At 42.7% G+C, this 14,378-nt stretch overlaps 1 protein-coding gene across 1 annotated transcript; it reads left to right on the forward strand.

Moving 5' to 3' along the window:
- Window positions 1-1,119: 1,119 nt before the first annotated feature.
- On the forward strand, window positions 1,120-13,606 carry samd1b (sterile alpha motif domain containing 1b). Its single transcript, XM_032562132.1, has 7 exons — window positions 1,120-4,582; window positions 7,501-7,747; window positions 8,280-8,395; window positions 9,460-9,508; window positions 9,597-9,708; window positions 11,029-11,143; window positions 11,256-13,606. Exons 1-7 carry the CDS (start codon window positions 3,473-3,475, stop codon window positions 11,433-11,435), a joined length of 1,929 nt encoding a protein of 642 aa, XP_032418023.1. The 5' UTR covers window positions 1,120-3,472; the 3' UTR covers window positions 11,436-13,606.
- The last annotated feature ends 772 nt before the right edge of the window (window positions 13,607-14,378 follow it).

Genomic DNA, 14,378 nt, shown 5'->3' on the forward strand with positions numbered 1-14,378 from the left:
GATGGTGAGATGTGTAAATCCTCCTCTAGTAAAGACTGACTGGTTATCCCCCACCTTTCCCATTCCTTGCCTTTGTGAACTTGTCTTTTCCCCACCAACCATGAGTCCAGTGGATCGTAAGCAGTCTGGAAAAGTAGACAAAAGCATGAAATGTGATTTCAGTATTTTCCAGATCTGGATAAGGATAGAAAAAAGAAAAAACTATGAAAGCATATTTGTATTGTCAAAATTCATGCCTGTGTCTTTATCTGGAAGTTGTGTCTTTTGTTTGGACCTGTGTGTTTTCCTTCTTCTATCTTCTATCCTGTCTTACTTAATTTGGTCCTTCTCTTCCTTTCTCATTACCATCATTCCTCCTTTCCAGGTGTCCTTTCCTTTTCCCTTCTTCCTTGTGCTTTTAGTTGTATCCCACCTTGTGTCCTTCTTTCCTTTAATCTGCCCTTCCATATTTCCTCGTTGCTTCCTTCCATTCTTTTCTAACACATATGATGGAAATGCTAGAAATCATGTAAACAGTGGCCATCTATGACAATGAACACATATAAGAGAAATGTTTTTTACCCAGTGGTTTGTTTTTCTTTATGTGTTAAAGATACATGATACATGTACATGCCTGGGAAATATGTAATTAGCTATAACACTATTTGTAAAAGTTTTATTTTCCCCTCATATTATTCACTGAAGCTCCAAACAAGTATTAGTCCTGCCAACATTTATACTGTATGTGGGACCCATATGGTTATGTGGTGAAAAATAGGCCCCAGTTTAGACTGTCCAGAAGTTACATAACTATGATAATAGCCTACATTTTGTTGTGGAACAACTGGATAAAAAGTGGCACCCATATGGATTCTAACTGTGTTGTGCAATTTGAAAAGACTTTCCTGATATCCATTTGCCAAGTCTGGAATACTGCTACAGGAATGTAAAACAACATTTCAGAAAACTTAAACTTTTTGCAAGTAGATCTGCCAGTATCCATTTTGTGTGGGGGTGTGTGGGGGTGTGTGTGTGTGGTGGCTTGGATCCAACATTAAGCTTGGCTCATCAATGAAAAATAAATAGAGAACAATCATTTACTTTTAATCATAACATTCTCGTGGGTAATCTTCACATTGTAAACAATGTGAAGACAAATGTTGTTGTCTCATATATGCAATTTTGCTGAAGAACTTTATCATAAAAGTTAAGACAAACATGTCGAAACTGGGTCAACACCCAGATCTTGAGATTTCCCAAATTAACCATTTATTTAAAGAACAAGCAGGAATTCAAAACACAATCCAGTCTGAGTCATTTTTAAGCCTGTGTTTTGTACATACCTTTTGAGGAAACTTAAATTAATAAGTTAATTAACTTGAGGAATGGGGAGGTGGAGGCTGGTCCCCTAATGAAGTTCTCCCTTGGGTCTCAAAAACCCTTGGAGCGGCTCTGTTTCTTAAAGTCTATATCTTTAACTCACAAAAAACTGTTTAACTACAAGAATGGTTCCTTTACTCTTACGAAATACTGAAGGAACAAATGGACCAATAGTTTTTGTTTTGGACTTTTTTGGGGGGGGGTCAGCCATTCATCCGGAATGGAGTCGCCCTCTGTCTTTATGGAAATGCTCAGTTGGATTCATCAAAAACAAAACAAAAAAAAAACAAAGACGATGGTAAAATTCAGAGAGCTTCTATGTTTCTTTGTGCTGTGATGGATGGGTTTTGCTGTAAACCTTCAACAAAGAGTACAGACACAAGGCGAGATAGTTCCGCCTTAAAAGCTGTGTGCATCTGTTTTGTTGGACGGAGGCGCCATCTTCAGTCCACCTTAAGCGCACAATGTGGCCAACGAACGCTGGAGTTCCTACAGGGCTACGGCAAGCAGTTTGTGTAAATATTTCACATCCCTAAGACATAGTTATTGTCTGCTAGTTTGCAACAGCTGTAGTTCAACGTGCCCTCATACTAATTAATTAGTTGTGCTTCATTTGTCCCTAATTTAAAAAAAAATCTAAAGCACACCGTTAGTGATATATAACAATATATACACCAAAAATGATTTTAGATTTGTCAAATCCCAGAGAATCTCAGTTTTGAGAAGTTAGAAGTAAGCTTCTCATGGGTTAATTCCCAACATTTGGGTTATGCAGAGAAACATCTGTGGATGCAATTTAAGGTAGCACTTAAAACAGTTTGTGTCCTTGAGTGACATCACAGGAAAATCTTAAGCAATCAGACATGGTATTAGAGAATTGTGGATCTACAGGAATCCACAATGTGAATGTGCGACTGTGGCGCAGGAAGTCTAACATGTGGTGGAAGACCTTGGAGTCAGAAGACCTGCAGTGCAGGAACTTGGACTCTGCAGGCTGGTGGTGCAAAAGTCTGAAGGGCTGCGGCTGCTGTGACATGGCCAATTAGGTGGCCAGCACCGATGGTAGAGCAACCTGAGGTGCTGACATATATGCCTTGAAAAGCCCTGACGATGGCCAGTGATGAGGAACCTTGGGGACCCATTGGCATCAGCTGAGGAACTTGGTTGGTGGTGGTTGAGGAACAACCAATGAGCTGGTGGAAGAACAGCTGAGTGTCTGGAGAGGCGGATGGTATCCAGGTGCTTAGGGGCTGCAGGCTGGCAGTGGCAGGTGAAAGCGTGGTCTGGAAGCTGGCGGCGGTGAAGAGGCTGGACCTGAGGCTGGATACGATAAGGTCTGGAAGCTGCAGATCTGTGATGCAGGAGCTGGGAATCTGGAAGCCTGCAGTGCTGAAGGTCTGGAGGATTGTGATGTGGTTGGTGACCCTGAAGAGGAAAAAGCACCTGTCACTTTGCTCCTCACACACCTAGGCCTGGAGCAGTAAGCAATTAAATGCACGATGAATTAAAACAAGCTCAATAATTGCCATTTGCGTGATTTATCGTTTTTCTCTTTTCTCTCTTTCTCTTTTTCTACCCAAAACTGGATGACAAAAATCTTCAGTCTGGTGCTTTGGTCTCAATTAGCCCTTTTTGAAGAACAAATTTGCTTACAGAGACGTCATAATTCATTTTACTTGTTGTTTTATTTATTTATGTTAGATATTTAAAATGTCTTTCAATCTCCCTGTTAAATGTCTATTAGAATCTTTAAGAATGTCTTCTTGCATTGTATGCCATCGTTACCATGGTATGACTTGAAAATAGTCTCAAAAGAACAATATTATCGTTTATCGCAATGACCTCTGGGACAATTTATTTGTCACCGTGACAGGCACACCTGAATTTGCCACTTTGAGGCAAATAAAGAGTAAATCTATTCTATTCTTCGTCAAAGATACGGAATATTTACAGCAACGGCTTGCCATAGTCTTCCGTCCTCAGTTCTCCAGCCAGAGAGGGGGGTGGGGGGCACCGCCGCACTTTGGCTTCCCAGCTCTGACACAGCGTCACCGGTGAAACAAGAAGACGCACTCTCGGGCCGAGCCCCGTCCGCACCCACAAAGGAGAGAAGATGTCCGAGCCCAACAAGTACCGAGAGTGGATCCTGGAAACTATCGACTCTCTGCGTTCGAGGAAAGCCCGTCCGGATCTAGAAAGGATTTGTCGAATGGTCCGGAGGCGACACGGGTCAGACCCAGACCGAACCAGGACGGAGCTGGAAAAACTCATCCAGGAGCAGACGGTGCTCAAAGTTAGCTACAAGGGATCGATATCGTACCGAAACGCGGCCAAGGTGCAGAGGAAAAGCAGAAAACGGAGCGAGTTCGGCGGCGGCGCGGATGCACCGAGGGAGCGGACCAAACCCGATCGTCCGAACAACAACAACGGCGACAGCGCGCACAGCTTCACCGACCCGGAGGAGGGCGAGACGGAGCCGGATCCCCGCGCCGAAACATCAGTCAGCAGTCGAAACAAAAAGCTCCAGCCTGCCTCCAGCCCGGGTAGCGGAAACGCGTGCCTCAGTTGTGGCGCAACAACGAGCTGCGCTGTCGGGAGCGGCTGTGAAGAGGAGAAAGCAAGTGCACCGAGAGACAAGGGATTAGGACAGCAGGGAGCGGGGGGCTGCCTGCCGCTCGGCGCGGGCACCGGAGACCGGAGTGAGGATGTTCCATCCGGCGGAGGAAAGAAGTCCGGTCTGTCTGGAGCTGACACCCGAAGCCAAACTTACTCCGGGAGCGACAGCCAAGCCCAGACACAGAGGCAGACCGAGTCTGGCCAGCCCAAACTTCGACTCGGAGGAGGAACCACCAAAGCAGCGCACCGCCACGCCAACTCCGAGCTGCGCGAACTGGCAGCTCTGTCCGAGAAGCCCCTCCGAGCGCCAGGAGGTGGAGGTGGGGGTTCCGCCGCCGCGACCCGAGGCCACGTGAAGCCGCTGGGCTTGAAGGAGATCCTGGGCTACCTGAGCAGCCAGGAGCGGCTGTCGGAGGAGAAGCTGACCCGAGGCAAAGTCAAAGTGGTGATGGAGAGAGAGGTGGAGAGGGGCAGGCTGCGCAGGACGCGCTGCGGGAACATCACTCTTCCTCTACGGGGGATGGAGCCGGACGAGCCCGAGCCGAGTGATTCGTCCGCCGACAGACTTGCGAGAAGCGCACTGCAGGACAAACGCGCAGCGAAAAAGGTGGGCAACTTATTATTTCTAACACGTCTGTCCCGTCTGTCGCCACGAAGCGAACTGAGTGGATCTGCCGCGATGGGCTTCGCTCATAAATTAAAGATCGGTATTTTTAAAACAGCACGCTTGGCACCGAGGCGCGCTGGGCTCGATAAATAATTACATTACTGTTCAATTAACCTCGTTTTTATTGCATTGTTCTTCTCAGTCGGGATTATTTTTTTCGGTTCTTAGTCTCGGTTCATTGTTACTTCGACGCGTCTTTTCTTTTCTCTCTCGCACTTTTTTATTTTTTATTTTTGCGCTGCATCTGCGGGATCATGTGCGTGTAGGTCGGCTTTCTGCACAAAAGGTGCGGGCTTGCACGACGCTGAAGTTGGCGTCCGATTCAATGGTCGACTAAAAGCCTACGCCGCTGCATTCAACAACTTGGAACTATAATACCTGTAATGTTTTCATGCTCCTCATGTTTCCCTTAAAACGCGGTTTGTGAATCTTTTAACTAACTTGTGAAAATTGAACAGGAAATGCGACGATAGGTGGATTGGAGAGGAACATCTTAAAAACCTGACCTGTTAGATGTAGGTCAAACCTAGATAGGATTATACTATCAAATTATAGAAAACAACTTGGGGTACGTGAATCTCTTAACTAATTCAAATAGAAGTTGAAAATTACAAAAGGCTTTCAGCTGAAACAAAAATGAGCCTGTTAGGGGATTATTGGGCTGTGGACATTAGTGAATCTTTTTTGTTTCTTCTCAATTATTAAAAAGTTTTAAAAAATAAAAAATTAAAGGACGAAAAGAACAAAAACAAAGTGTGACTTTTTTAGGCAAGACAGACTAAGGTTGCGTTAAAAAAAAAATCAAGGCTTCATCTAATTTACCCAAATACACTGAGGGCAGATTATACAAACACTATTTATTTGTGAATTCATCGTTTCTTTTTGCATCACTTAATATTTTATCCAGCTTTAAAAACGGCGCCTGGGGAGAACTTGGACAAATTTTCTATATTAATAAAAAAAACGTATTAAAGTTGTAGACGGGTTAGCAGTTTTTAAGATGCGTTTCGTGTAAATTAGTTTCAATCTTAACAAAAGCTTTCCAAATCACCTTTGACCTTTGTGTATCATCCTCTGCATTTCTTGTGCTTTGTTTAGCAAAATGCTAAACAACAATGCAGATTTTTAGTTTAATTAAAGTGAGGCTTTACAACTTGGATTCCATTTTAACGTTATCTTATTAATGCATCTAACCATTAGAACAGCTGAAAACAAGTCATCCCACATCACGACACTACCACCGCCATGCTTCATAATGGGAGCGCTGTGTTCACATTGGATTTCCGGATGTTGTAGATTTTGAAATGGGCGCAATTTTAAATTGTGTCAAGCAACTAAACAGCTTTAATTATTGTTATTTTTTTTCAGTTTTTGCATATGTTGGGAAAAAAAAGTTAAAAAATGATATACTGTTTGACATAATCTGTCTAGGTGGTGTAGGTTTTAAGGTGGAACTGTTATAAAATGCTCTTCAACCCAACAAAGTTTTAAAGTAACATTTGTTTTTCTTTTTTACGTCACACAAATTGACTAAAAGTTTTCTAGACGATAAACCTGGAATAATAACCACGGCATAATACTCCCACCTCTGTCCTTTCATTGATCTGGTATCATTGTAGAATAATTCACTCCAGGTTTGGATTATAAAGGTTGTTTAGTTATTAAGCTCCACCCTCTGTGACGTAGTTGAGAAACCAACCCTTTTATTCAGGTTTTGCAAACTGGATAAAGATTTCACAAGTTACAGATGTAGACTGCATTGTACTTAGTTCCATGCAACTTCCCATCAAACCTGGCCACTTGTCCTGTAGCATTCCCACAGCATGATGTTACCATCGCCGTGTTTCACTATGGATGTAGTGTATTTAATAGTGTATAGTGTGACATTTCAGTAAATAATCCTGTAGGTTTGCCTTGTTAAGGTGGTGTAGTTAAGATGGACTCAATCTTGACTGGTCTAGTGGAGAAGAAGAAAAAAAAAAAAAACATAAGTTTTTGCTAATCCTCTGTTTTTTGTAAACAGCAAACTGTTTTTGACAATAAGCAGCGGGGTGCAAAGAATAATCCAGCTCAAGGTTGGCCATTTGAAGTGTTTTTGAATTCTCAGCTAGCAATTTTATTTATATATTTATACAGCAACAAGGCAATACAAAGTGCTTTACGGGAATTAAAAGAAAATACGAACAAAATAACAAACCAAAGGAAAGAGTAAAAGAAGAAAAATAATCTAATGTTGATCCACAGTATGTAAGCGGTAGCTCACAGTCATTAAATGCAGCGGAATAGCCCTTTAGTCGAGCACCGAATCAGATGCTAGCTTCAGCGTTGTGCGGGCCGCACGCGCAGACGAGCGGGCGGCTCCCAGGACGAGCAGCGCGAGGAGCGCCGCCCGCCTCGCCGCGTGCGGCCCGCCGTCCCGCGCTCCCAGGCCGTCTCCAGGAGGTGTCCGGCACCCCGTCCTTCTGGTTTCCCTTTGTTGGAAGTTAATGTGGAAAGGAGCGCGCCTCGCGTCCGGGCAAGGCCGCACGGCAGGCGGCGACTGTGAGGGAAAAAACAACAACAAAAACTTGAGCCGTGCCGCTGCCGCGCGTTGAGCCGGGCGGAGGGACTCGGCATCGACTTTATTGGTGTGTTTTTTTCCCCTCCTCCCCTCGGTGCCTCATTAAAATCTTTCTACGGTCCCTCTCAGCGCTCTCTGCTCCCCGCTTCTTCTCTCTCCCCGTAGGCGAAAACTTGACTGACTACAGTGGGCGGCTCGTTATTTCTGATAGGCTACGCGCCTGTTTCCCCCCGACTTTATTTCTTTTAATTTAAAAAGAATAAATAAGAGAGAGGACATGTTCACTTTGTCTCTACAGTCCCCACCTCCAGCCCGTCTGGAGAGCGAGCCCATGGAAACCGGCGAGGAGGAAGAGGAGGGCCAGGGAGGAGAGGAGGAAGAGAAAGACAATGATGATGATCCCAGGAGTTCTGATGAGGATGGAGGACTTTCCCCGGTAGCCATGACAACCGAGGCTGGACTTGCTGAGAAAATGGGAGAAGATGCGATCTTTCAGAGGGAGCTGCAGGAGGAGAGCCCTCAGCGGCAGAGGAAGGATGGAAAAGGTCCGTGTCCAGCTATCAGTTTGGGTTCCTTTTACATTTTCAAATGTCTTAAACTTTGAGAAGAGTATTCATACTGGAAAATGTTCACACTTTGCCGCGTCACAACCACAAACTTCAATGCATTTTGTTGGGATTCCAGGCGATTGGCTAATAGAAATAGTGCATAACTGTGAAATAAGACCTCTGTCTTCATTCCTGACACTTTTGGGCAAATTTAGCTAAGAGTTGTCTGATTAAATGATTATCCCTTCTGAGCTGGGAATGCATATGTTGGCTGCTTTTCTGAATAACTTTTATAAAATTGTTTCTCATTTTAATTCAACGTTGCAATCTCGCACTGTTCTAAAATACATTGACATAGCTATAATGGGGCAAAATGTGGAAAAAGTCCTAAACAAAACAAACACTTTCTTTAATGTTTGCATTTGTATCAAATCTCGTCTTTTTTTTTTCTTTTTTTTTCTGAAGAGTGAGCAGAATTAATATGTTTGTACTTTAAATCCATATCCTGTCTTTCTGTGTCGCCTTTCAGGGAAGTGTGAGCTTGATTTTCCTCCAGAGTCCCGGTCTCCACCTACCGACGGAGCCTCGTGGTCTGAGTGTAACGGTGCCTGCTCCGAGGAGGGAGCTTTCTCCTCAGACCACCTGGTGCGTTCGTCCAGACAAACATCCGTCCTGTTCACTTCCATCGCAGGTGGATTTGTTTCATGAAAACAAGGTGGCTTTAGTGTTCAGGTTATCTGGCAGCGGATAGTTCTGGCTTGGTGGTCTCAAACCGCGTTCCCAGAGGGCCGGAGTCCTGCATCTTTCAGATGCGTTTCTCGTCCTGCGCTCTTGAATGAAATTACGAATCATTTTGCTTATAGGCCAAATATTTCATTTTCACAAGCCATAAATGAACTATTTATACTGAGATGAAATTAAACGCAGCTTCACTCTTATTTACAAATCAGATGACCTCCAGCTGCAATGCATTTTAATTAGACGTTTCAGAATACCAGCGGCTGATTTCCACGGTATGACTCACCTTTCAGAATTAGGAACAGATGGAAAACAACGTTTTGTTTCCATTTCACAGCTTCAGCTACGCTCTAAGTGTTGGTCTTTAACGTGAAGTCTTAATGAAGCCAGTCGAAATGTGGACAAGTGCAATAGGGACGAATACTTTCGCACAGCACTGTAGGTTCACACACACACACACATCTCACAAGAGAGTGCTTTCCTTATTTTGTTTGTTTTAACACGCTAGAATAAAGTGATACTCCAGGTGTTGAGTTTCCCTTTTTGAGGAGTCAAGAACATTTTAGGTGTTTTGGGAGAGTTCAGTCAGTTAGAACGAGGGTAAAAATATCAAATTGCTAACCTGTCAGTGAGTACGGTTGTATTTTCATCTCCTAGTAGAAGAGTGTTTTATACATGTTTTAATGTAAACAGAAAGACCCAGTTGAATTAGGGTGCACTCCAGTGCTTGACTGAGGGGTGACTCATCAACCTTGGCAAACTGGGCTCCCCCATACCTGCGCTTCATACCCAACACATCGTCATTCACACGCCAACAGCAGATGGTCTTAATGTGCCGCTGCAGTTGTGTCATCATGCAGCCACCTCCTGTTGTCCTTTGTTTCAGAGGACGGTTGTATCGCTCTTGATGCTCTCTTTCTCCTTGGATTCTGTTTGACTTTTTCTTTTTTTTATGTTTCCTCCACACACAGGGCTACACACACCACAATGAAATAAACCTCACCGCCTCGAGCTTTCGCAGTAAGCTTCCACTCTCCGATATCTCACTACCTGAGTGTACCTGCGCATATTGGTGTGAATAACACTTGTCCCAAAATTACCCCGGTAGACTTAGAGTATAAAACAGAGATCGGCGCTTCGTCCTGCATGCTCACTCCTACCGCATCCCCGAGGGACTCCAGCCTCCCCGAAGAACGAGGCGCTAGCGACAGCAGTGGAGGGTGAGTAAACAGCCGTTCGTAGGTGAACGGTATCGTACGTCCACAGCCTGCTTCCTGCTGAGCACACAGATTTTCTGTCAGATCTGGATTCTGGACAGAACTACAAAAAATAATTTTCCTGCTTCTGCATCAACAATCAAACTTTTTGGATCAAGACTTCATTTCATCCACGCATAGAAACGAGTTTTCCTTGGTCTTGCTGAGAGATTAGTTCGTTAATCCTTGAGATGTTCTTCAGGTGAAAGAAGGCCGACTTTGTAACGGTCTTCATGTGACACTGAAGGTTCAGGTCAGAGTCCATCACTACACTCGGGTTTCGGCCCTGATCGCTGGTTTCTGGTTTTAATGAGATACATGCTGACTCTAGGTTCTTCCTCTTTGGGTCCAAAGATAATATCTTCAGTTTCTTTTCTGTTTCTGATCAAGTTATGGCACATCCACACGTTGATTTGTTCAGCACTCAAATGGGTTCATAGTTATCTGGTGACATTGTAATGTAGAGCTGTGTATCCTCTTTATGATTATCGTACCTTAATTTATGACATGTAGTAATCTGAGTAAGTGGGAGCATGTAGATATTAAATAAGAAGGGTCCCAGGATGGAACCCAAGAGGGGCCCATATGTGATTTTTGTCCGTTCCGCTGGGAAGTTACCGACTGACACGAAAAAGTCCCTGTTTAGGTAAGATTTGAACCAGTCAAGTACTGGACCAGAAAGTCCAATCCAGCTCTCTCCGATTAGAATGTCAGTGTTTAATGCCACACTGAGGAACAGAACCAGCACCGTGGTATAAAAACATAGTATGTTTTAATGCAGATTGAACAGTTTGACAAGGGCAGTCTCCATATTGTTCCCTTCTCCTGACTTATACCTTTGTACAATGAAATCATTTTAAAACTTCCCTGCAAACCGTGGCTTTAGCTAAAATATTCAAACAAGCAAATATCAGAAAGTTTCTTCTATGATGGCTGAACTTGTTCGCTATATTCACTGAAACTGATGGCAGACTGAAGGAAGACTGACTGCTGAAAATAAATCTGAAGTCGCTTCAACAAAGTGTTAGCTTAAAGATGTGGCCCCTGGGTTATCTGACATTTTTCATACCCCGCTTCCACCCGACATATTTAGTAGTTTTTCAACTGAATTGTGGACAGTATGTGCCACATTAGCTGTGGAAATCTCCTTTTGATGTCGCTTTTAATCCCACTTTTAAAATCCCCTGCAGCGGTGCTTCAAGATTTTTCTCCACCCAGTGAGTTTTGTAAAAGTCCGACTTGATTTTGTTCTGTTTGTTTGTTTGTTTGTTTTTTTACCCAAAGGCACATGAAGTTTGGCAGCACCAGAGTAAGCCCGGTGGACTGGACCGTGTCTGACGTGGTCAGTTATTTCACAGCGGTGGGTTTCCCCGAGCAGGCGGCAGCCTTCAGGACACAGGTGAGGCTGTTTGCTCCTGTTTCTGCCTCTAGAGGGCGCCAGAGACTGCGCCTGTTGAATTGTTGCAAACTCCACGGGCCTGCTACACTCACTGCTTTGCGCTGTTCCACAGGAAATCGACGGGAAGTCTCTCCTCCTCATGCAGCGCAACGACGTTTTGACCGGCCTGTCGATCAAACTCGGACCCGCCCTCAAGATCTACGAGCGTCACGTCAAGGTTCTGCAGAAAACACACTTTGAGGAGAATGACTGCTACGAAGATGCAAAAGATACACTCAGACTGTTATGTTAACATCTAAATATAGCTCAAGTAGTAAAAAAAAAAAAAAAAAAGCATGTCTTTACATAAGGTAATATAAGTTTTGAGAAAAGCATCAAGCAAACATGGCTCAGCTTTTGTTTAGTCTGTGTAGGAATTTCGCAGGATTTTCTAGGAGGACTTTTCTACTGAATGAAGCACAAATGATGGCCCCCCCAAAAAAGTAGAATATGAGAACATTTTCGTATGAATAGATCAAACACAAAAAGGCATTTTATTTTATTTTTTAAAATTGCAGCACTTTTTTTTATTATTATTAATCTGTGTAAGATAGTTTGTGTTTTTGTGCTGTGTCTTAAGTGCATTGCCTCAGAATTCATGTTACGTTTAAATTTTAGGTCTGTGGTAAAACAACTTCATGCTTCTAGGTTTGATTCTTCTTCATATGGAAGAAATGTAGTGGAAAAAAAATAGCAGCTTAGATAGAAGATTTTTTTTATACACACTGAAGCTGGACTGAAGCGTTACGATTACGTAATTTGTGTTTATGTCGACCCAGAACTCATCAACACAACCAGCCAGTGTTTTCTCTGAGTTTTTTTAAAGGTTATTATTTGAGGGTTGATGTTCTTCATCTGTAGCCTAAAGCGTCACATGAACAGCTGGCAATTAAAGGTCCATAATGTGTCCAGATAGAATTTGCTCTGGTCAATTGGGCCTTTTGGATTCTGACGTCAGGAATCGTTTTTGCAAATGTACTCTTTTGCCAAAAGCCTTGGTATAACTTTGATATTTGACTAGGATCTAAATTAAGTTTCTATATGCAAAAAAGGAGAAAAAAATTGCTTCAAATTAGTTGTTTTTCTGTTTTTGCTGTTGTGTCTGGGCTGCACAGCACACCGAAAAAACCCATTAGACATGTTAAAACTAAACAACATAAAAAAAATACCACAACCTGCGGTTCATTAAATGTAGCTAAAAAAGCAGCATTGCAGGAAACTAAAGCTTGACTTCCAAGTGTAAAAGTTATTGCTTAGTCCAAAACAGATTGAACTGATTTTTTTAAACAAATCATCAGAACTGAATGATTTCCATGGAAGCAGTGTTGTCATGTTCCAGTCCTCAAATGTCCGCATGTCTTAAATGCTCACCTGGCTAAACATTTGATTTAAACAAATGAGTCTTTATTAAGCCTTTGCAGAACTGGATGTAGAGGTAATTAAGCCACTTTTCCCTGAGGGCTGGATTTGGACTTATCTAAAGAACCAAGAGTAATAACACAAAGTCTCTGCAGCAGCAAACCGATCTAGAAAAATCCATTTTCAGGGACTGAGCTAATATTTTCTGTTTGTCTCATTTTTTTGAATTTACATGCATGCAAAACTCTTCATGTAGCAAAGAAAACGGCGGTCCCACAGCAGCTAAACGAACTGAAATCTGCTCATGTTCAGCACAATCCTTCGTCTTCGTCAGTCGGTTCTTGAAAGCGTCACAAAGGAAAATTTTTGCATAAGTATGAGTTACACGTCCAACCCACATTTATTTAGTTGTTTATGTTTATTTTGGCTAAAAAATCAAATAAAATTTAAAAAAGAGCCAAATTACGTTATAGTATGTAAGTGTGAGCTTCTTTTGGTCTAACTGAACTCTGATTGCTGGAATTTGAACATGGTGGATATTTATAAGTTTGCATACAGAGAACAGCGATCAGTTTACATGTACCATGAAAATGCACCAAAACCAGCAGAATACTGTATACATATTTACATTCTAAAATCCTCATTGGACAATAGAATATCAGTGAGGCAATCAAATATTAAAATGCGTTTTTACACTCTGGGTGACGTCATGTGAGCAGAAAACGCATTTCCTCAGCACCCATTCTAAGTTTTCCTTTAAAACTTTCTTGCTTTATTTGTCTTTTTTTTACACATTGGTTTGCTTTGGCAATAATGTCTCCTGAGACGTGTTCCTGTTTGTGCATTTGAACTTTCTCTACCTCTTGCTTTATGCGTCGATGTTGTTATGTTTCGATATCAAAATGTTTTCTGTCACTTCACCTTTTTGATGAGAGGAACCCGTTTGGAGAGAACAGCTGCGTTTCAGACTGTAGAAAATGGTTGATTTTCCTGTCATTTGTTACTTGTTACAGAACAATTTTAGTAAATAAAAGCCAAAAAATTAAAATATTAAAGCAAAACATATGCTGCTGTGTAGAAGTTATGTGCCCGGTGCCTTGCAGATTTATTCACACATCATTTTCACATTTCGTCACAACATGACCGCAAACCTCGGCGCATGCTTTTGGAATTTTATGTGACTGAAAACAACACAAAGGAGAGCAAATCTGTACTGGAATAAATATCAGACGTGGTTTTCACTGATCAGTTTTCCCTGCATTTCTATTCACTCCCCCAATCTAAGTAAACCCATCAACTCCAACCAACCTCCCTGTCCCTGGATGCTGCACTCAGGTTGATGTGCAGGGTTCTGTGATTTCCATCCATCCATTTTCTTACACTCTCATCCCATTGGGGTCGGGAGAGGTTCTGGAGTCCAGCGGCCAACAGGCGAGAGGTGAGCTACACCCTGGACAGGTCGCCACTCCATCGCAGTGTTCTGTGATTTATTGTTTTGTTTTGTTTGTTGCTGTTGTTGGAGGTTAGCCATTAGGCTGAATGTCAAATTTTTGGTCTTTTATCATCGCCTTCTTGAAACAAGCTACAAAACTGACCTGTAGTGACTTTCTTTCAGCTATGGATTCTTTTTGCCACTCTTCTACAAAGAGTGGCAAGATCTTTGTTGTTAAGATCATGAAGAGCAGCTGCAAATAGATTCTCCCACCTGCTTCTCTGTCAATGTAATTGGGCGGCCATTTTTTAAATTTACATAGTAATTAAACGACACACCGGTTAACGCTGTCTATTAGCTAGGTGGTATCAAAGGGCTGAATTGCTGCTGCATAAAATCCCAGCC

The sequence above is a fragment of the Xiphophorus hellerii genome, chromosome 5 (genome assembly GCF_003331165.1).
Source record: "Xiphophorus hellerii strain 12219 chromosome 5, Xiphophorus_hellerii-4.1, whole genome shotgun sequence".
NCBI lineage: Eukaryota > Metazoa > Chordata > Actinopteri > Cyprinodontiformes > Poeciliidae > Xiphophorus > Xiphophorus hellerii.